The following is a 22,132-nucleotide window of genomic DNA, read 5'->3' on the forward strand; positions in this document are numbered from 1 at the left end:
ATAGCAGATCTTTATAAGTTATTGGAAAAATAGCCGTGGCAGTGTATTGACACAGCTGGCTCTCAGATCAATACATCGAGAATGGGCAATACATTTTAATTTAAAGCTGTTCAAACTTTAGCAGCAAATCCATGCGGCTCAGAGCGAAGCAGCCTCCTGCCTGCCCCATCCCGGCAAATTCACTTGCACACATACTCGATGAGAACACGACACGCACACTCATAGGTTGAAAAAGATAGCAACCCAGTCTGCTCGATCACACGCATTGAAAGTAGGGCAATTCTCAGCTACAACTTTGTAAAGTACTTCTAAAAACGCATTTCATCTAATGGTGAACTCAACTGTTAAGTGATACTAATAAACTGTAACAACTAAATTAAAACCGATTATATAAGTGATTAGTAATCAAAAGACCATTTTATTGTCACAGTTATCTAAAAAAAATTTTGTGAGCATGAATGCATGTCTTCACCATGTGTCCAATGTGTACATAGAGCAAATAAGTTATTCATTAATTTTGAGTCATTTTTAGATCAGAAACTAACAGCATCTGTAAAGGCCCAGTTTTTGCACAGGATGAGCAGGGCAGTTCTGACATCTGTTTCCAGCCTGCCTAATTAACATAATTAATTAACATGAATCGATTGATGCAAATTCCTTTATAAAGCTGGAGAATTAATCACAGGACTTTTCATTCTTTAGTACTGGCAAATCGTTTATTGATCATCTAACAAGTGAATCGGCAGCACTTGTATTGCATTTCTATTCATTTCTGTGATCTAAATTCTAAAGTAGTCTATCATTACGAGATCATTTTCCAACAAATTGTGATTGCTTACACTTTTCCAGGAAACCTGCAGAAAATTTCAGCTAGGTTCCTAGTAGTTTACATATTATATTAGATTAACAGGAATTACACTTTTGAGTCAATCAGTCAGTTTAAAGTGTCATTGAGATTTTCCTATTTCACCCAAAAACATGGACCAGTGATTACAAACACTGTGGTTAATAGAGCAGTGAGCTGGACATGCTAAACCAATAAGCAATTTAAAAACAAAATGTAGACAATGAAATTATCTTTTAGAAAAATTATAATTGTACTGGTCCAGTATGTTTGCATTACTTAAGTCAATTTCAGCTAAATTTTTAATGATGAGTGTGTGACTCTGCTCAGGGTTTCCCCAAGTGCTTTTTAGGTACAATCAGTACAGGGTATACGTTTGAAGTAGGCCTGAACGATATTGGAAAAAACTATTTTTGCGATTTTTTGGGGTTTGCGATATATTGCGATATTATATTGCAATATTTAAAAAATATCGTTTTTTTTTAAAGAAATTTTCACTAGCTGACGAATAGCTGTTTGGAAAGACTTTGGATGACTCACCATCACCACAGTGTACAGTGATCCCTCGTTTTTCGTGGTTAATGTGGACCAGAACCCGCCGCGATAAGTGAAAAACCGCAAAGTAGCGCACCCCCCCACCCCAATTTATTTGTGTGTGTGTGTGTGTGTGTGTGTTTTTGTGCTCAATGTATTTATTCAGATTTTGCATTGGAAAGAGATACATATAAGACATGTTTTTTTTTCTCACTTTCCTCCCCAAAGTGCTTTAAAAAATGTTTATAAATAAATGGTTTTAAAGCACTTCAAATGTCATAATTATGATCAGTTTTAAACATAACTGTCCAACCAAATCATTTTTGAACAAGAATAAAGTACTATAGTAGATAAATGCTTGGCTTTATTAAATGCTTCTGTTTATCTACCTTAGCTGTGACCGTTAGAGTGACATGTAGAAATTTCAAACTCCTCATGATCACTTCTGGCATTTATATGTCTTCAACGTTTCCGCACACACACACATTCATTCCAGCGTGGCTTCCTTGCAGAAACTGTTTAACAAGCTAAACGATGATTGACAGATGCCCGTGTGAAGTCTGCTTCTTTGGCCAGATCAAAGCCATGTTAACTTTAATAAGCAAGTGCCGCAGTGACTGAGAGGAACAAAGGGGAGAGGTAGGGTGTGAGGCTGTGCGCAGATCAGAAAGCAAGGTTATGTGGATTAAAAAAAAAAAAAACTATCGCACGTGCTTGCGATGGGACTATCGCGCCCGCGCACATCGCGATGGCGATGTTTAAACGATATATCGTTCAGGCTTAGTTTGAAGTGTCTATGTATAATTGTAAAATTGATTACAAACCAACTTTTTGACATCTACTGTATGTATGACTATTTTAAAAAATAAGACTGAATACACACAATTAATACATAGGTTAACAAACTTCTTATAAAATCCCCGAAGGTTTACTGTAAAAAAAACTTAGGGGCCATTTACATGGTGACACTTTAAGAATATCACAAATTTCATGTTTACATTTTTGGTTGGTTCAGTCTCCATTCAAACGATGTCGCACCTCCGCGTGAAAACAATGTAGTATTCATGCCAGACCCTAGACGGCAGTGCAGTTTTACAAGGTGACAGCCAATGATTCACTTCCTTAACAACAACTTCCTCAATCCGGAAGACATCATACCTGCCCACTCGATGCAATGGCAGTTTTATTCACGGTTTTTCTGTATATTTAATTTTTCTCTCGTATTTCTTGTACATTTTCCGTTCTTCACAAGTTTAAATGACCGTATAATATTGCTTGTCAATATGAAAAAAAAAAAACTCGAAGCAATGACATCCATGCATTTTATTTTGCTTCAAAAGGCAAAAAAAAAAAAAAAAAAGCAACAATAAAATATATTTAAATGAAAAATATAATTAAAAACAGTAAATTAAATCCACCGTTCCACCTTGTTTGCTGTTTTTAATGTTTACTAGCAGCGACTGCGCATGACGTGTGCGAGTGCTGACGTCATCGGAGCGAGAGCGTGTCATTCATCTGGTTGTGGAGCAACCCCCGCAATTGAATCCTTCCGCTCTGGAGGACGGAATCAAAAGTTTGCCTCTTCGACTTCCGTTTTTGCCGTCACCATGTAAAAGTGAGGCCATTCCGCAACAGAACTGTTGCATCTTGGTGGCGCAGCGTCACCATGTAAACGGCCCAATAGTTTCAAATGGCACTGGGACACATGCTCACACACAGGCTCTCACATTCCCACTCAAACACACCTAATATTGTTATATAGCTGTCAGCTTGGCAATGGTGTGGGTTAATCAGAGAGGCAAGGGGAAGGGTGCTATCTACTCACCACACTGCCACATTTATCGATTCCATTTACACACAAATACACTTGCACTCAGATGTGCGCACACACATCCCCACACAAATTGACACCCATTTTCTCCACAAGAACAGGCACCCATAACACCCCTTTAACAATTCTATTGGCCCCAAATAGATTTTCCCATTTTACGCTATAGAGGCAGGGGAAACACTGGTGCAGAACCGAAAGTGATATAAATGCATCAAAAACAGATGAACAAACATTGGGAGAAGATTTATTACTGAGAATTTTAATAAAAGTTGGAGGCGGATGAATTGATTTTGGTTTAAGGGCGTGTGTTCTAAGAAACAATTTATTGGGATGGCCCAGGTAAGATGCATTATTTTCCAATTGTTATCCGGCTCCGCTGTTTAAGGGGCTGATTTGTGTTGTGTGTTGCATTTTATGGGCAAGACGCAAAGGGGAACTTTCAATGATTTAGGTGGGATGTATTAATCAAAAGCAGCTTGTGTGAACCATAGATCGCGATGGCAAGGAGGCACAGGTGACAGCTCATTCAGGGAAAGAATGTTTTGGGGCTGCACATCACCGCTTCTCAATTCGACTTCCTTCTTCTCACTTTCTCTACCTTCCTCTTTTGGCATCACCCCTTCCTGCTTCATCATCCTCGTCAACCCTCTTTCCATCTCTTTTGTAGCTTGCTATCCATGCCTCTTGGCCACAGTTCAGTGCACACCTGCTTTTAATTTTATGAGGCCGAGAGTAGCATGTAACCATCCATGCGGCAAATAAACGGGGATTAGAAGTATTTAGTGGTTTCCTCCTCTCTAAAAGCCTCATACTTCCTCAGTGCTCAGTGACCTTTGCCGCTGCCTCTGACATGTGAAGAGACAAGCCCATCATCATCATCATCTGACATACACTTTCACTCTGCTTCCACTTGATACAGCAGCGTTTGTAAATGATGTACTGTTTGCCTTTGTGAGAATTGCTTGCTTGCCACTCAGTCAGCAACTCAACTTTGGATGTGTTTGGTCTCTTAAGTCACATCCACTCATCTAATGGAAACCTCCTCGCACTGCCCCCACAAATAACACACCAAACTTGCTGCGACAGACCTTCCGTCATTCAAAAAATTGCTAAAAACTCACCTTTTCAACTGGCTTTTAAATTAATAATTTTTCTGTCTGCTGTTTATTTCTGCATCATTTCTTTGTTTTAACTGTAAAACGTCCTTGAGCATCTGTAAAACCACTCTATAAATAAAATGTATTATTATTAAAGAGTTTTTCAGTCAGTTGATTTCTTTGACTGGTACTGTTGAAGCAAGGGTTGGGTGAAGTACTTTTTTACCTACAGAAGTCATTTGAACTAATTTGAAGTTACATAATCATGTTGTGTTTATTGTTCATTGTTCATGTATTTGTTGGACACACGCCCACTTGGGCAAGGTTCACACAATTCAGATTTTTTTTTTGTTAAGCCATTCATATTCCAAAAGCATATTTGACTTGGAGCATGAACAGAAAGCGACCGACGCACAGCAACACGTAACGACGTGACACAGTGTTTATGGAAATAAATCATCACTCTCTTAAAATAAAGGTTCATGTTCGAAAATGTATTTTTTTTTTTTTTTTTTTTTTAAATCATCAAACGGTTCATTATTTGTGTTTCCAGAAAAATCTAGGGGAAAATTCTTTCGATTATTTTAAGAAGGTGTCAAAAAATGGTTTCTTCTGGATTTTATGCAACTGGAGTCACAGTTTTTTTAACCTGATAGTTTCATATGCAGTATCAAAAAGGCAAAGGTATTTTTTGTGCCTTTGCCCAAAATTGCGCATGTTTGCTGGTAGTGGGCATGTGCATTCCCCCAGGGCAGCGGTTTCATGAGCCCCGCTGTTTTGGATGTAGTGCCATTTGACAACTCGAGAAGTCATGCTCCATGATAGTTAAACTGCACACATTCATGTGCGTGTTTCACTTGGAGTAACACACAATTTCTTTTCGTGGTTTATTGTTCCCTACACATTTTACAATACTTAAAGATATTAAGATAAGATACAAGATATTAACGAAGTGTCCAAGAAGTGCACGAGGAGCTCGTCACAGTTTGTTCACGTCAGGCAAGTCAAGTCAGTTTCACATTTTAGATGTTGGGTGGAGTCGCCGGAGAGCCTAATGCGCTCATCAAAACAGCCAGATATGGCTCGCGAGCCCTACGTTCCTGACCCCTGCTCTATCTAAATTCACAGCATAATGTGTAAACTACCATACACACCTGGATAATGAAAGGCTATTTGGCCAGGCCCAGTCACCTGTGGACAAGGTTGATTTTGTTTACTTGAATTTGTATTGCTTCTATAATGAATAGGCTTTGCGACATGTGGTAGTGGACATGCACACTAAATGTGAGATACATTATTGCTTATGCAATCTAGTTCCCTCACTGTTACAATTTTTATCTTCTTAATTATGAAAAGGAATACGTGTTTTCATATTTTGGATTTAAAAAGATTACCTTTGCATTTACAAACAAAGCCTCTCGGGTACATTTAAACTAAAAGCTCAATCATGGTAGTCATTCAGCTGTGAATATGGAGTTGGAAAAACAAATCTATGTGCACATTGCGAAGGGATAAGGATAATGGCCAAACTGGCCACAGCCAGTCAAAGTTCTTTGGACACACACTGCAAATCACAAATGGGAGGCTGTTGATGCGTGTTATCGCGTGGTCACTAGCAGCAACCAGTAACTACTTCACATTTTAAGTGTGGCTCGAGTATCCTTTGACCACCAAGAGTTTTGATTTAGCCCGACAAGACATTGAAGACAAATACAGTTCAGTGCAATGGACATAAATGGAATAACGTACCTAATATTTTAACATTAATTACATTATTGTATTCTTTAAATATTTAAGCCATAATTTGTTCAGCACCTCCAAATGACTTCAGCTGAAGGTCCTTTTATTTAAACAGTATGGCACAGTGAGCGGTTTTGGTATTAGATCAGATATTTTTTTCCTATTCCAATATAGTTGGATAAACTACAGTTATTTTGTTCTATATTGGGGTGTAAAGTGATTATATAGTAGACAATAGATGGATAACCTTAGATTACGCCCACAAATTGCTTCAACAAAAATTGACAAATTATTTAATTAGAAGCCATGCTAGTTACCGTCATACTTTCTTAATTCTATGCCCGATTTTAAGATAATAATAGAAATTAAAAAGGACAGAGATCGTGATTCAACACATCTATCAGGTACAACCAATACCAGTGACCTCTGTCAATAATCATCTTCTGGATGAATGGATAAACATTTCTACAGACACCCTGGAAAGCAAGTATTACACTGTACAGTTATAAAGGACAGACCAATTCAACGACTGGCTTTCACGTCCAGAAATAGTCATGGCCAATTGTCCGACTACCTTTCTCTCTATAGAATTAAATGTACAAGCCCTTTAATCCCTACAACACAGACACAAACAGATAAATGGCATCAAGTGCTTCTGTGGCCCATGAACAATGCCCAGAGACCCATAGGAGTCAAAGGTCAAGGTTTGGATGAGGGACTTAAGAGTGCCAGACAGGGAGGTAGAATGTATTTTGGCATTGACCTGCTTCTTTCTCTACGAAAGTGAAATGAAACGGGGCACAAACATTGCTGGTCTTCAACAGTGATACCAATGTCATCATTGTACCTTATAGTTTCGGTGGTGGTCCTGTACGCTCACAACCAAAGACCCCTAAAAACTGCGTAATTGGTTAGGGGGAGCAATTGTCAAGGGAACACAGAGGCCCAAAGGCAGGTGCGCCCCAAGCAACATGAGTCCATAGCCATTACTGCCTGCCCGAGGCTCACATATAGAAATGATGAGATGGGCTTGATATGCCTGACTGGCTAATAGTGGGTGGCTAATTTGCACATTTTTGTTCAGTCCACTCCACAAACTGAGTCTCTAGCAGGCCTACAGGCCTGTATATGATCTGTTCTGTACACATGATGGACATCAGCTCTTTTATCAGGCTAAAACAGCAATTCAATACAAAAAAGTGACCATTTAGCAGACCACCATTTAGAATTGATGATTCATAAAAAAGTGAGGCTAAGTAAGCATGAAGAAAGGAACTCTGACAATAACAACAGATGTTTCTATAAATGTCCACACAAGAAGCGATTAGTTAATCATTAAATGACTCCACATGTCAGTGCTTTAAATTAAAAAAATCCTCAGTCTCTCTGAGCTATGTCCGTTGTACTTTTCCTGTGTGAGCATGCTGCTGTTTGTGTGTCAGGCCTGATTGCTCTTGACTTCATTAATCTCTACAGTGTGGTTATGATTAGGTCTGCAAGGCATGCCAGAGGACAACTGACACACTCGCACACTCACCGTCAGGTCTGGCCACCTCTCAAGCCTGCCATGCGCCAACCAATTAGCTGAAGCAGAGGAAAAAATTGAAGCAACGTCCAGTGACATCCTTACTTCTTTTTGATCGTGATATAAAATGTCTCTCTCTAGAATGTCAATATTCCACACATTCCATACAGTACCTACATTAATTATGTGAACGTTTTGAACTGTGTAATTCCTGCCTTAACTTTGATTCTCAAAGAGTGGTGCCCAGATCATTGTTAACAAGAAATCGTAAGTGGTCAGCGAGAAACTTTACAGTTGAATTTTCAGACAATGCTTCAGTTTAAAAATCACGTAATGTTTTTAAAATAATAACATTCCAAGTAAGCATTAGTTGTAACAAAACTCATACAACACCAGTACCTCTACTAGGCCTTTAGCTTTTTTATTACAAATCGGGAAAAAGTCAAACCTCAGTTTGGTTTAACATTGGCAAAATCCCCTCTTATTAACCATTTTCAAGATATTCCTACATTTTTTATGATTTATAAAATCCATGTAGAAGTAAAGACATAAAAGTCAGCTCACTGCACACATATCTTACGAAAGTTAACGTGCATGTGTGTAGATTTTGACATATGAGGCCAACATAAATACAGGAGCCATTTTGAACAGCTATATGCTTAAAAAATGACTAAACTTCCTAAATAGAAAATACAAAACACCCAAAACTTAAATTCTTGGAACAACTGAACTACATTTCATTCAATTTGTTTTACTTAGAAATGTGCAAAACATGTTCTCCATATTTTTTGGTGCCAAAAGCTGCTTAATTTGGTTGGGCAAATTGTCTTGTTTCTAATTCTTGCCTGAACACAAGACCCACAAACACACACATTTACAGCAAACATGTTTCCACATGAATCTATTCGTGTGATTGTGCGTCAACACAAGACAGTGCAGTGACAAATTGTTGAAAGGAGGAATGAGAGGAATAATGATGGACAATAATGCCACATGTGTACTGTAGCCAGTGTGTGAGCATGTGTGCCGATGAATCTCTCATCGTGACAGCGAGGCCGGCAGCAGTGAATGTCCTTCTGGGTGGGACACACACACACACACGCACACACTCTCACACAGATGGAAACGACCACACTAATGGATCACCCTGTCTGCACACAATCCGCCACAAATAATGATGAACCACCCCTGCATTAAACTATTTTACACAATGCTCAATTCATTACTTCTCTCTCCCTCTTGCTTTACCCCTTTCTGTGTGTATAGGTGAGCTAATAAAGGTATGATATTTCTCCTCTACCGGCACAATCATAGTTTTTATCCATTAGTACCATATTAGGATGGGAAATGAGGAGAGGTGGGAGGGAAGGGATGGAGAGGGTGGGAGGAAAGTAGATGGTTTCAAATTGGTTTAAAAGCAACAGAAGCCCCAGGCATTAAAGATGAGGACAAAATTTCCTCATGAAGAACAACACTTTTGGACCACCGGTGAGCTTTCGGTTTGAAGGAATGCTCACAATCAGAGTTCACTCAGCTTTTCAATGCACACAGAATTGCAGAGGGAAAAGGGTTGTTTTTTTGTCTTAGCAGAGTTTGATTCAAGTGTAATATATGATTATGTACAGTAGATAATGTTCTATTCTTAAATGAAAAATAATATGTTTTACATGAGTGGTACAGTACAAAAACATCAGAGCACAACTGCATATTCATAGTTAGTAAATCTATTCACAAAATAAATTGTTGACCACATTTCTGATTTTCCCTCAAATAATAATGGTGATAATTAAACTCACAAATTTGGTTCCATTAAACGACATCAAGAGGCGTTGTGTGAATACAGCCACAAACATGATTCCACAGTCCACACACATAACACTAAAAACGGTTAAAAAAAATAAAAACAGGAATAGGTATTGAAAATTATGCGATTGGCTGGCAACCAATTCATGGTGTACCCCGCCCGTTGCCCAAAGTTAGCTAGAATAAGCTGCAGCACACCTGCAACCCTCATGAGGATGAGCTTCTAGGCAGATGAATGAATGAAATTTATTGAACTCCCATTTTAAAACATTTAACAAGACGACTGCTTTTAGTGTTCATGTATATTTAAAAAAATATATATATATATAATAAAGTCTTTTTGTATCAATTTTAGGAATTTGATAGCTTTGTTATAGACTGCAGAGATAGCTATCCAAATTTTTATATACTTATGTTTTAGGTTTTAAGTTATTAATAAAGATCTGGATAACAAAAAGACAAAAAGCAGCAGATCAAATATCTTCCCTGTTCCATGTTCTTATTTTTTTTCATGGTTAAAGTGTCTACTCATGTTTTAGAGGTGCGGAAAGCTACTTCAATAGCTGATAGACTGGTAAAATCTACACACAAAAAATCACTGGCTTGCCTCCTTGTTGGAAAGAACAGAAGAAAGAGTCATTATGGATTTCAATTAAGTGATCCCTGGCCAGTGAGGGATGCGTCAGAGTGGGGGGATTAATGTGCTGCAGACAGATGTTTAATAATAACGGCCGAACCGGCCCTGCCGAGAAACACACATTCCACTCACTGCACCCTGCTGTGGCACGCACACCCAGGCACACGCACGCACACTTCTAATCACTCATACACCGCCACACACAATAATGAATCATGCACAGTGGGGAACGGAGTGTGACAGTCTTACTCACACATATACTCATCCATAGATCGACATTGTCACTATATCAGAAATGTGTGTGTGCACGTGTTTTTTATGACCAGTGCTGGCCACAGTGCATATGGCCCTCATTTAGGAACAATGGGCATGGAGAATGACTGGTTGGATGAGCTTCCTGACTGTGAGAGGTGACTGGAGGCATGTTAAATGACATGCCCCGTATGGCGCGATGGAGCACGTAGCAGACAGAGAAAAGACGAGAGGGTATGAATGGAGTAAGGCTGGATAATGACTGCCTCACTTTGGAAACAAAACATTTTCTTTCAGCGTGATCATGAGGATAATGTAAGAGGAATGCAGAGGGAAAAAAAAGAGAAAGAAAAAAAAAGCAAATGAGTCCCAGGTTAAAAATGGCGTGTTTGACCTTTTAGCAGTGCTTACAGTGCTAAGTATCAGTTAAGATCAGTTAAGATATTTTAATTTGTGCAGTTAACCACTGCACAAATTAAAATAAAGTAAAACTACTTACACTTTAGTAGTTGCATTTCTTTGGTATGTTGAGGTCAGTGTTGTTTTTGGCAGCCCTTTTAATTTTCTTGGTCTTAGTCTTTTAACCGATAATATTTATTAGTCTTCGTCATATTTTATTCATTTCAAAACTTTTCGTCTAGTTTTTGTCGTCGACGTTTACTCAAAATGTATTCGTCTGTAAAATTAAAATCTTTTAGTCCAAAAATAAATAAATAAATAAATGAAGGTTTCCCATAATTTCGAATGGACAGACAAACACTTATTGTAGGGTCTACAAGGCCAACGCCAACTTGGTGATAATACCCACTTGCAAGAAAATAGTCCATTATTTTCAAGATTGCACTCCGTACTCTGTACTGTACCTTGATTCTCCCATATCTTACATACTGTGTGGAAGTGTGGGGCAATACCTATTGCAATACGACAAATCTTTTAGTCATAGTACAGAAACGAGCAGTTCGCATCATCCACAAGACTGAATTTCTGGATCACACCCATGAACTATTTCTTCAATCTAAATTGTTTAAATTTCAAGACCTAGTCGAGTACAACACTTCCATAATTCTATGTAAAGCTTTTAACAATACATTACCGGCAAATTTACAAACACATTTCACTATTCGTGAAAGACCTCATAATTTAAGAGCTTACACGGAGTTCGTACTTCCTAGATTTAGAACGACTCGTAAGAGCTTTTGCGTGTCTGTACGTGGGGTTAAAATATGGAACAATCGGAGTTCATCACTTAGAGAGTGTAAAAATATTCACATATTTAAATTGCACTATAAACAATTCATTTGGTTTAAATATATTCAGGGTGGGTTTTAAATGTATATCTATGTTTGTGGAAGACTTCTTACCATATTGGTATGGACAGGGTCGGATTATGGGGGTCTGGGCCCCAGGGCCACGAGTTTGCAATATAATTTATAATTTAGTTTAATATAAGAATGACTGCCCCATACATGATACCGCCAGTATCTAGTGTTGCCAATTTAGCGACTTTATCACTAGATTTAGCGACTTCTGGCCATGTCAGGCGACTAAAACCTCATCTAGCAACTTAGCGACTTTTAAAGTGAATCTGGCGACTTAAAAAAAAAAAAAAAAAAAAAAAACTCTTTCTCTCGAGTGTCAAAATCATTGTTTTTCAATGTAACTTCAGATCTGCACTGCCACCAGAAGCTTATTTCATGGTTAAGCAGCACCGCACATTAGCCCCGATCTTGAAACTGTACCCTTTGGGATTGTCAACACATTTTCTTGAGATCAGTGAGTCGTGCGTGACGTTATGACATCATAGTAACGTTGTGACGTAATCTAACAACATTTCAGAGAGCCACTTTACTACCAGTATCGTGCATAGTGCTCTGATCGTTCTGCTGCAAGTATGTGCGGTTGCGCACGTAAATTAACCATGAGCCCTAAATCGAGTACTTTCTCGGTCTACTGTAAAGCAGTGCGCTTGAGTCGCACTGTACGCAATTTGACAGGCTAGTACTGTCCCAAATCACACACTGCCATTTCCCCCCCGGGCCCCTGGACCCTTGGGCCCCTGGGCGCCGGCCCCACTGGCCCGGTCCGTAATACGGCCATGGGTATGGATATACGCAATATAAGTGTGTGTGTATATATTTACACACACACACACACACACACAAACATATTATATATACAGTGGGGAGAACAAGTATTTGATACACTGTCGATTTTGCTGGTTTTCCCACTTGCAAACCATGTAGAGGTCTGTAATTTGTATCATAAGTTCTCTTCAACTGTGAGGGACGGAATCTAATACAAAAATCCAGAGAATCCCATTGTATAATTTTTAAATAATAAATTTGTATTTAACTGCATGAAATAAGTATTTGATACATTACCAACTAGTAAATATTTCGGCTCTTAGTTCTTTTTTAAGAACCCCTCCTCTTCTCCACTCATTACAGGAAGTAACCGCACCTGTTTGAACTTGTTACCTGTATAAAAGACACCTGTTCACATGCTCTAACAAACAAACTCCAACCTCTCCACAATGGCCAAGACCAAAGAGCTGTGTAAGGACATCAGGGATAAAATAATAGACCTGCACAAGGCTGGGATGGGCCACAGGAAAATAAGCAAGCAGCTTGGTAAGAAGGTAACAACTGTTGGAGCGATTATTAGAAAATGGAAGAAGTTCAAGTTGACGGTCAATCTGCCTCGTTCTGGGGCTCCATGCAAGATCTCACCTCGTGGGGCATCACTGATCATGAGGAAGGTGAGGGATCAGCCCAGAACTACACGGCAGGACCTGGTCAATGACCTGAAGAGAGCTGGAACCACAGTCTCGAAGAAAACCATCGGAAACACATTACGCCGTCATGGATTAAAATCCTACAGCGTACGCAAGGTCCCGCTGCTGAAGCCAGTGCATGTCCAGACACGTCTGAATTTTGCCACTGACCATCTGGATGATCCAGAGGAGCAATGGGAGAAGGTCATTTGGTCGGATGAGACCAAAATTGAACTTTTTGGTCTAAACTCGGCTCGTCATGTTTGGAGGAAAAAGAAGGATGAGTCCAACCCCAAGAACACCATCCCAACCGTGTAACATGGAGAAGGAAACATCATTTTTTTGTGGTTGCTTCTCTGCCAAGGGTACAGGACGACTGCACCGTATTGAGGGGAGGATTGATGGGGCTCTGTATCGCCAGATCTTGGCTGACAACCTCCTTCCTTCAGTGAGAGCCCTGAAGATGTGTCTTGGCTGGGTCTTCCAGCATGACAACGACCCAAAGCACACAGCCAAGGCAACTAAAGAGTGGCTCCGTAAGAAGCATCTTAAGGTCCTGGAGTGGTCTAGCCAGTCACCAGATCTGAACCCGATAAAAAATCTATGGAGGGAGCTGAAAGTCCGTGTTGCCCGGCAGCAGCCCCGAAACCTGAAGGCTCTGGAGAAGATCTGCATGGAGGAACGGGCAAAAATCCCTGCTGCAGTGTGTGAAAACCTTGTCAAGGACTACAGGAAACGTTTGGTATATGTAATAGCAAACAAAGGTTTCTGTACCAAATATTAAGTTCGATTTTTGTGATGTATCAAATACTTATTTCATGCAATTAAATGCAAATGTATTATTTAAAAATCATACACCGTGATTTTTTGTTTTTTGTATTAGATTCCGTCCCTCACAGTTAAAGAGAACTTATGATACAAATTACAGACCTCTAAATGCTTTGCAAGTGGGAAACCCAGCAAAATCGGCAGTGTATCAAATACTTGTTCTCCCCACTGTACATACATATACATATACATATTTTTGTTTTGTTGTTCTTTGTTTTCTCTATTGCTGACTGAGGGAATCGACATTGACGGTTCTGCCCTCCCGTTACACGTATACTATGGAAGTAAACAAAAACAGGTTGCAGGAAAATAATTTATTTTGATGATAATTGATAAATCGGGGTGGGATTCGTCTTCGTCCCAGTCCCTTTCAGGCATGTTTTGTTTTGTTTCTTTTTTTCCTCTGTGTTTCTTGAAAGCAAAGATCTGTATTCATGAAGATGAATGTAACTGCCTGAAATGAAATGAATAAAAAAAATAATAATAATAATAAATTAATTATACCCACCTAGACGCCAGGAACTTTATTTAAAAAAAGTTTTCCGAATGTTTAAGAGGATGCAAGCCGTTAGCATTAGCCTAATGCTAACATGAACGCGATGCTAACGCTACAAGTTACGTTCAGTGTGTGATGATCGCTCAGCACAGACCTTTAAAGGCTAAAGCTATATTGCATATTCTCTCTTGCCAAGATAAAACAAATCTTGCCGTGTGTTTCAAAACAAACAAGCCTGGAGAGGACATTGGTGAGTTGAGGGGGGGCTGCAGCACGTCACATGAGTGACACAACCAGACACTGCTGCAATATAAGTTAACTATACATAAAAATGTACACATTGTGAACATGTAACGGAAACTCTGGTGCATTTTCATCTCATTCTTGTCCCGCCAGACGAAAACTGGCATTCATCTCCCTATGTTTTAAGCCATGTCTACACGTAACAAGGTATTTGGCAAAAAGAAGAATTTTTTTCTATGGTTTGGCCCATCATCCACACGCACATTTAAACGAGGGTTCTTGAAAAGTGCCAAAGTGAAAAAGTGCGAATTCGGCATTTGTGGCACTGATATCCGAAGATTTAACTGTGGAAAACTTCCTGATGCGACTAACTTTGTCCATACGTCACACATGAAAACAATGTTTACATTTGCAGTAAATTAGGCAGGTGCTTTTTTTGCTTCCATTTATTTATAAACTCTTATAGTGCTTCATATTGAAGAACACATGCCAAGGATGGGGGTATTATGGACAATTATTTTTCGCCCATTGTTTTGAGTGCACTTAAAAATGAATGAATGTGGTTGGCTGTGGAAGCTTTTTTTTCTACAAACGTGCTGGTGTGGATGTAATTATTTTTTTTCCCCAAATTATTAGGGCACGATCCTCGGTTTAAAAAAAAAACAAAAAAACACTAGGTGTAGACATGGCGTCAGTCTCCCTAGACATGCTTTTACCTCGTTATCCGCTCATCATCGTCATGAAAAATTTGTTCGTCGATGAAATATTTTTGTTATCATCAATGTTGACAAAAAAAACCCCACTAATTTAGGTGTGTTTCCAGTGTATAATATGTACAATATTCTAGCATCTGCTCAATCAAACTGATGTTTGAGTATTTTATTAATTCCATTGGATTGGATTGAGCAGCCAGATCCGTTCTATGTTTCAGTTGGTACAAATAGCAACTAGCGACAAAAAACAAACTGGTTCCTTGTTTGTCATTTTGGCAGCACAGTGGACTAGTGGTTTGCATGAATGCATCGGCCATTCCGTGTGAAGTATACATGTTTTCCTGTTCTGGCTTGAATATGTTTGCACTATTAAGAAAAGCAGTACATACAGTCAATGGATAGAAGGCTTATCATTATACTTTTCCTCTTTGTCATCACGCCCCCCCACCCCACCCCCTACAACAACCCCCCCCCCAAAAATTCTGAGCATGTTTTCCTGACATTTTCTAAAACAAAAAATGGGGGATGTTTTACTTTGAAGGTTTCACTGTATTGGAAAACAAAACAACAAAGAACGGTGGTATAACTTGGTAGTGGGTCATTAGACATTGTGTAGACATAACATCTTTCCATGAAGTCATTTCACTCTTTTTTTTTTTTTTGCGAGTGCGACCCTTCCACCTGGTGACACCTAATCAGCAGGATGGCGGGACAAATGGCTTGCTGCAGTCATCAAAGTCTTGTCAGAAAACGATACTTCGCATTCAGTGTCCATGCGGTGTTGTCACAAACACATACCTTCAGTAATTACCCAGACGGCCACCCTCGTGCCGCCCACTCGATGGATGGGCTGAAGCGTAGAGGTTTCGCCCTGGAGTCATAACTTTACATAAAACAGATTCTTTCTCGTAGTCTTCACATCCACCGTGGCCCATGGACAGCAAATTAGCCTAAGAGAAAAAGAGAGATGAGAGAGAACTTGATATTTAAGCTCCCCACATCGGCCGTGCCTATATGCAACACACAATTCAATTAACATCTACTTTTTTAGTTAGAAGATAGGGTTTCCAAAACTTTCAATCAGAACAAGAGCAAAAAAATTGTTGGCAGGTTCGTGAATCGCGAGTGTTCTCTATTCGGGTTGTAGTTCTCTGAAATATGTTACCTGTAGAAATTACATCAGTGAAACTGTTTAAATCTAGCCTTAAGACTTGCCTCTACTGTCTGGCTTTTAGTTAAAATCGTACGTTAGCCATATTTACTGTTGCTTTTATTTTCTCTATGTAAATACTGTAAATGTGACTTATCAGTTACTGGAGTGAAATGCTGTCCAGGCAAAACTATTTTCTAGTTATGTTTCTTTTAATACATTGTTGTCTGTTTTTTTCTTCATCATTAGCTTATGTGCTTTTTGTGTCCATTTAATGGCTATGTATGTATGTGTATGTATTTCAGTTCAGTTCCAACCCTGAAGATGAATAAAATATTTCGGGTTTTGAGAAAAACTTTACAGAAGCTTTGATTTAAGGAATAATCCATAACACGTAGGGGAGACAGATACTGTATCTTTGCTTGCACAGACAGACATGCCGCTGGGATCATTTCGACAGGTGAATATGGCTGAAGAGGAGGAGAGGCTGGTGAAATGAGCGATGAAGTGCAGGTAGAAATAAACTGATAACTGCATGATGAAGAGGGAAAGATGAAGATACTGTCAGGAAAGAGGCGAAATGGATGATAGAAGGGAATGGAGGATCAGCGGACTGGCAGATCAATCAATACACACAATCTGCATCCACAGAAGAGGAATTTTAAACTAGTTCAGAAAATATTTGTTGCCCATTCCTGCTTTAACTCTGTGTGTGTTTTAAGAATTTTAAATATGCAGGAGGTGTTAATTTTTATGATTGAAAACTCATTTCTTGTGTACTTAAAAAAATGTTTGCGAACATGAATATCTATTAGATTTGATTGATTTCTCTTTTTATTGATTGATTGGCTATTTCATTTTCACATATATAAGGCTGAAGGAAGAGTAAATACTAAAGCAACAATTGTTACTGTGCTGAAATTTATCATGGACTCAGTCACCGGGGTATTTCTTTGCAGATTCTGTCCAATATTGGCTGTACACATATGCTGTTGTATAAATTTTCATTGCACATTTTAACTACCATAAAACTCAACATAAACTACATGCACCAGACTAAACAACACATTGGTAGTCAGCAAACAGATAAAAATAAATATGTAACCCACCTTTGGGACTGAATAAGAACTAGCCTACCACGTTGTAGGGACTGACGCTACCCTCCATTAGCGTAAAATGCTTTAAAACAATGTGGTTGCTACCAACGTGCAGAGTAGGGAAATTTAGCGTCAGTGTATGTAAAAGCAAAACATAAAAACTAATCTCGCTGTCTTTTTACAAATGAAAAGAATAAGCTCCAGTCGAAGGACCTCCCTCAGAAGAAATAAAAAATAAAATACAATTAATTAAAATGTTAAAAATAAATCCCCCCGGAAGTGACCTGCGGCTGGTCCGTAGATTGGCAGCTGTGTTTCCATGACAACCGAACAAGCGAATACTCATGGCGGACCTCCAGCAGATTCAGTGCGTGCTAGTCGAGTTCCGAAAGCTAAGGTTCTACAAATCAAGGTATCACCAACGTTGCACGCCACTAACGTCTACACATTTATGCGGGAGAAGATGAAAGCTCACGGCTAAAAGTAGGCTAACGCTAAATTAGCAGGAGTTTGTGAAGACTTTCACATTATGTACCTGTGTATAATTTAAAGTAGCTGCCACATGAAGTTTTAAATTGAATCAAAAGCCGATTTTTTTGCAGCAGATTTAAATTAGTTTGGATAACATGATGTAAAAGTCATAATTAAGTGTGCACATACTTTATTTGTCAAACATATTTTTTTTCTTTTGTGAGAAAAATCAGGGGAGAAAATAGTTTTCTTTTTCCTTCTTCAGGTTAGCTGAGGCAAACAGGCAGCAGGAAAGCCGAGCAGCACTCCGAATTCAGAAATGGTATCGAGGCTGCAGGGTGCGCCTTTACATCAGGTAATTCTTTTACTCAGGTACCATGTCTTAATTTGTCATGTGACACTGACAGATTACATGCTCTTTATTTCATACAGCCCAGTCATTTTATCTTCTAAGTTTCCTCCAGGGTTTATAAAACATCTAAGGAGGCATGGCTATGTTGATTTCCAGGGAATACCCTGCTACTGACTCTCTCCCATAATTGTAGGACTTGTAGAGCTTTGCAAATGGCCCGAGGAATAAATGTCACTTGCCCCATGGGCACCTTCCGCACACTCTCCATGCCTGTTCTATACTGCGACCCCAGCACCATTCTGCAGGGTCAGCAGACAAACTTCCAGACAGTAGGTTAATTCAGATTACTTTAGTTAATTGATCAATACGTTAAGTGGATAATTAGCAACAATTTTAGCTGCCTAAGTGCAACTCTGGGGTTGTGCTATCCCACTATAAGCATTGATTTTCTGGGTGTATAAATGGCCTTTTGGAAATTGATGGCCTCATTGAAGGTGGAGATTTGCAATGGACTTGCATTTAGAGTATGTTTGAAGATGAATACAAATGTGTGCCGCTGCATAAAGGGGGAGACAGGCTCATCGGGCAAGATAGAAAGGCCTGGAGGAGCAGCAATTTTCAGTGTCTGTGTGTTACATTAACGATCCTTTGACCTTTTAATTCAATTCTTTTACAACATAACGCTTGTGCGTAGAAATCAAAATCACTGTTTTCCTTGCTTTTCAATAAAGTGGGATGAGTTCATAATTGTTTTTTCTCTATTAGTAAACACCTAATTTAAATGAATTTCATGCAGGATTACTTTCTACCTTTTTTATTTCCATTTACAGCTCTTGCGGATGATCATGTATTTTAGGTTTTATTTGACACACTAACAAAGAAATTCACAATTTAATTTTAGTTTTCCGCCCCATTTCAGCCGCACAAAATACCCATCTAATCCTCTTCCCAATATGACTTCATGGCAGGCGTCTGCACGAGAAAGCGGTCATTATACAGAAGATATGGCGGGGCTTCAAAGCAAGGGCACGTTGCAGACAAATGGTGATGGTAAGGCAGAACTAGGAACAGCTATAGATGTATTGATTCAGTTATGATAGCATGCATTAGAATTCAATTGCTATATGCCTAAGTCACTGCATCTGACCTTAAGAAATATAATTCACTCATTACACATTGGGAAATTAGCACTTAGGATATATGATGTAATATGCGATGGAATTTTATCTGCATCTCAATTCCTGGGATGCATTTAAAACAAGTGCGGTGAGGAATAGAGTGAGGCAAATGGATATAGTAGGAGTGTGCGTAAGCGCGTGTGCTTGTGTTTGTGTGCTTTAGTAAAACAAGGCCGCCTTTTCGGCATATTGCCTCCAACTGCTTCTTAATTGAACAGATTGTTGATACCGGATCCAATACCCAGTGCTCTCACATATAATTTTCCCCTGGATTGAGTTTTGTAAACGTATCACAACAAGCTATTTATCATGCCCCTAAATTGACTGTTTGCTAAAGCATAACTGCCAGCCGCCATTTGGGACACGTTCAAAAAAACGGGGGAGATGGCAGCGAGGGGCACTGAAATAAACGATGAAGGATGTGTCACATTGCGCATATGGGCTAAAAAGAGGCTGTTTGGGAACAGACGAGCGCTCATTTAAATCACTCACACTTTGCACAGTTTTGAATTAGCCCACTGAGGCCCCATTCCCCTACTCAAGGGATCCCCCATTAAAAGTTTTTTAAAAAGTCCAATTCAGGAACATTTCTTAAATCCAATGTTCGGAGCGCAACAAATGGTAGAATACTAGAATTCATCATAAAGCATTGCCAAATAATTTGTCCCCCAACGAGGAGGCCAAAATTGAATTTATAAAGTCAAATATGTTCTATTTTTTTGATATTCTGAAGGGCACCAATGTAGATAGTTCGGGTGCAGTAATAATTTCTTCCAACATTCCAAAATATATGCTGAAGAGAAACACATTCTACATAGTTTACAATAGCATAGCCAGGCTGATTGGACATCCACAATTCTGTAAGGGTATGATTTTGAGTATGAAAGGTTGTTTGTCTATGTAGTGAAGAAAATAAGTATTTGAACACCCTGTGTTTTTGCAAGTTCTCCCACTTGGAAATGATTTGAAATTTTTATGGTGGGTGCTTGTCCACTGTGAGAGACAATCTAAAAAAACAAAAATCCAGAAATCACAGTGTATGATTTTTTTTTAACAATTGATTTGTATTATACTGCTGCAAATAAGCATTTGAACACCTGAGAAAATCCATGTCAATATTTGGTACAGTAGGTTTTGTTTACAATTACAGAAGTTAGACATTTCCTGTAACTTTTCACCAGGTATGCACACACTGCAGCAAGTATTTTACACCACTGCTCAACACAGATCTTCTTTAGATCCATCAGGTTTCTGGACTGTCACTGAGAAACAGAGTTTGGGCTTCCTCCAAAGATTTTCTGTTGGGCTTTGGTCTGGAGACTGGCCAAGCCCATCTAGAACCTTAATATCGTTTTTATGAAGCAACTCCTTGGTTGTTCTGGCTGGGTGCTTCGGGCCATTGTCGTGTTGGAAGACCCAGTCACGAACCATTTTCAATGCTCTAAATGACATTCGCACAATACATGGCCCTGGTCATCCTCTCCTTAATACAGTGCAGTCGTCCAGTCCCACGTGCAGAAAAACACCCCCAAACCATGATGCTACCACCCCCATTCTTCACAGTAGGGATGGTATTTTTGCGATTGTACTCATCATTCTTCTTCCTCCAAACACTTTGAGTTGAATTAAGAAAAAAAAGTTCTCATATGACCACATGACTTTCTCCCATTACTCATCTGGATCATCCAAATGGTCATTGGCAAACTTAAAATAGGCCTGGACATGTGCTGGTTTAAGCAGGGGAACCTGCCGTGCCATGCATGATTTTAAACCCATGTCTTAGTGTATTACCAACAGAACCCTTGAAAATGGCGGTCCCACCTCCTTTCAGGTCATTGACCAGCTCCTTCTGTATGGTTTTTGGCTGATTCCTCACCATTCTTAAGATCATTGAGACCCTACGAGGTAGATCTTGCATGAACCCCCAGTCCGAGGGAGATTGACTGTCATGTTTAGCTTTTTCCATTTTCTAATAATTGCTCCAACAGTGGATCTTATACCACCAAGCTGCTTGGCAATTGCCCCGTAACTCTTTCCAGCCTTGTAAAGGTCTGCGATTCAGTCTCTGGTGTCTTTGGACAGCGCTTTGAGGTGTGTGGTGTGGGCAGGTGTTTATATGCAACTAACTGCCTCAAACAGCTCAAAAAGTCAGACTCAAAAAGTCCACCTCCACTCATTTAGTAGAATAAGTATCATACAAATCAATTGTTAAAAAATCATTCACTGTGATTTCTGGATTTTTTTTTTTTTTTAGATCATCTCTCACAGTGGACAAGCACCTACAATGAAAACTTGCAAAATCGCAGGGTTTTCAAATACTCATTTTCTTCACTGTACGTGACATACGATTGGCTGGTAACCTGTTGAGTGTGTACCTCACGTACTGCCCATAATTGGCTGGCATCAAGTCCAGTCAGGATAAGTAGTGAGGAAAATGAATGAATGTTAAAGTTTACGTTTCATTACTTGGCTGATTCCTCACAATTCTTAGGATCATTGAGACCCTACGAGGTAGATCTTGCATGAACCCCCAGTCCGAGGGAGATTGACTGTCATGTTTAGCTCCTT

At 39.3% G+C, this 22,132-nt stretch overlaps 1 protein-coding gene across 1 annotated transcript in view; it reads left to right on the top strand.

Annotated features, from left to right (window-relative positions):
- The first annotated feature begins 17,892 nt into the window (after positions 1 to 17,892).
- Positions 17,893 to 22,132, top strand: part of spata17 (spermatogenesis associated 17) — a 71,971-nt gene continuing 67,731 nt past the window's right edge. The window contains exons 1-3 of the mRNA XM_057851972.1: positions 17,893 to 17,975; positions 18,300 to 18,389; positions 19,355 to 19,436. Of these exons, the coding sequence (XP_057707955.1) occupies positions 17,908 to 17,975; positions 18,300 to 18,389; positions 19,355 to 19,436 (240 nt within the window). The 5' untranslated portion in view covers positions 17,893 to 17,907. The remainder of the gene's footprint in view (positions 17,976 to 18,299; positions 18,390 to 19,354; positions 19,437 to 22,132) is intronic.

Source organism: Corythoichthys intestinalis, chromosome 1 (assembly GCF_030265065.1).
Source record: "Corythoichthys intestinalis isolate RoL2023-P3 chromosome 1, ASM3026506v1, whole genome shotgun sequence".
NCBI lineage: Eukaryota > Metazoa > Chordata > Actinopteri > Syngnathiformes > Syngnathidae > Corythoichthys > Corythoichthys intestinalis.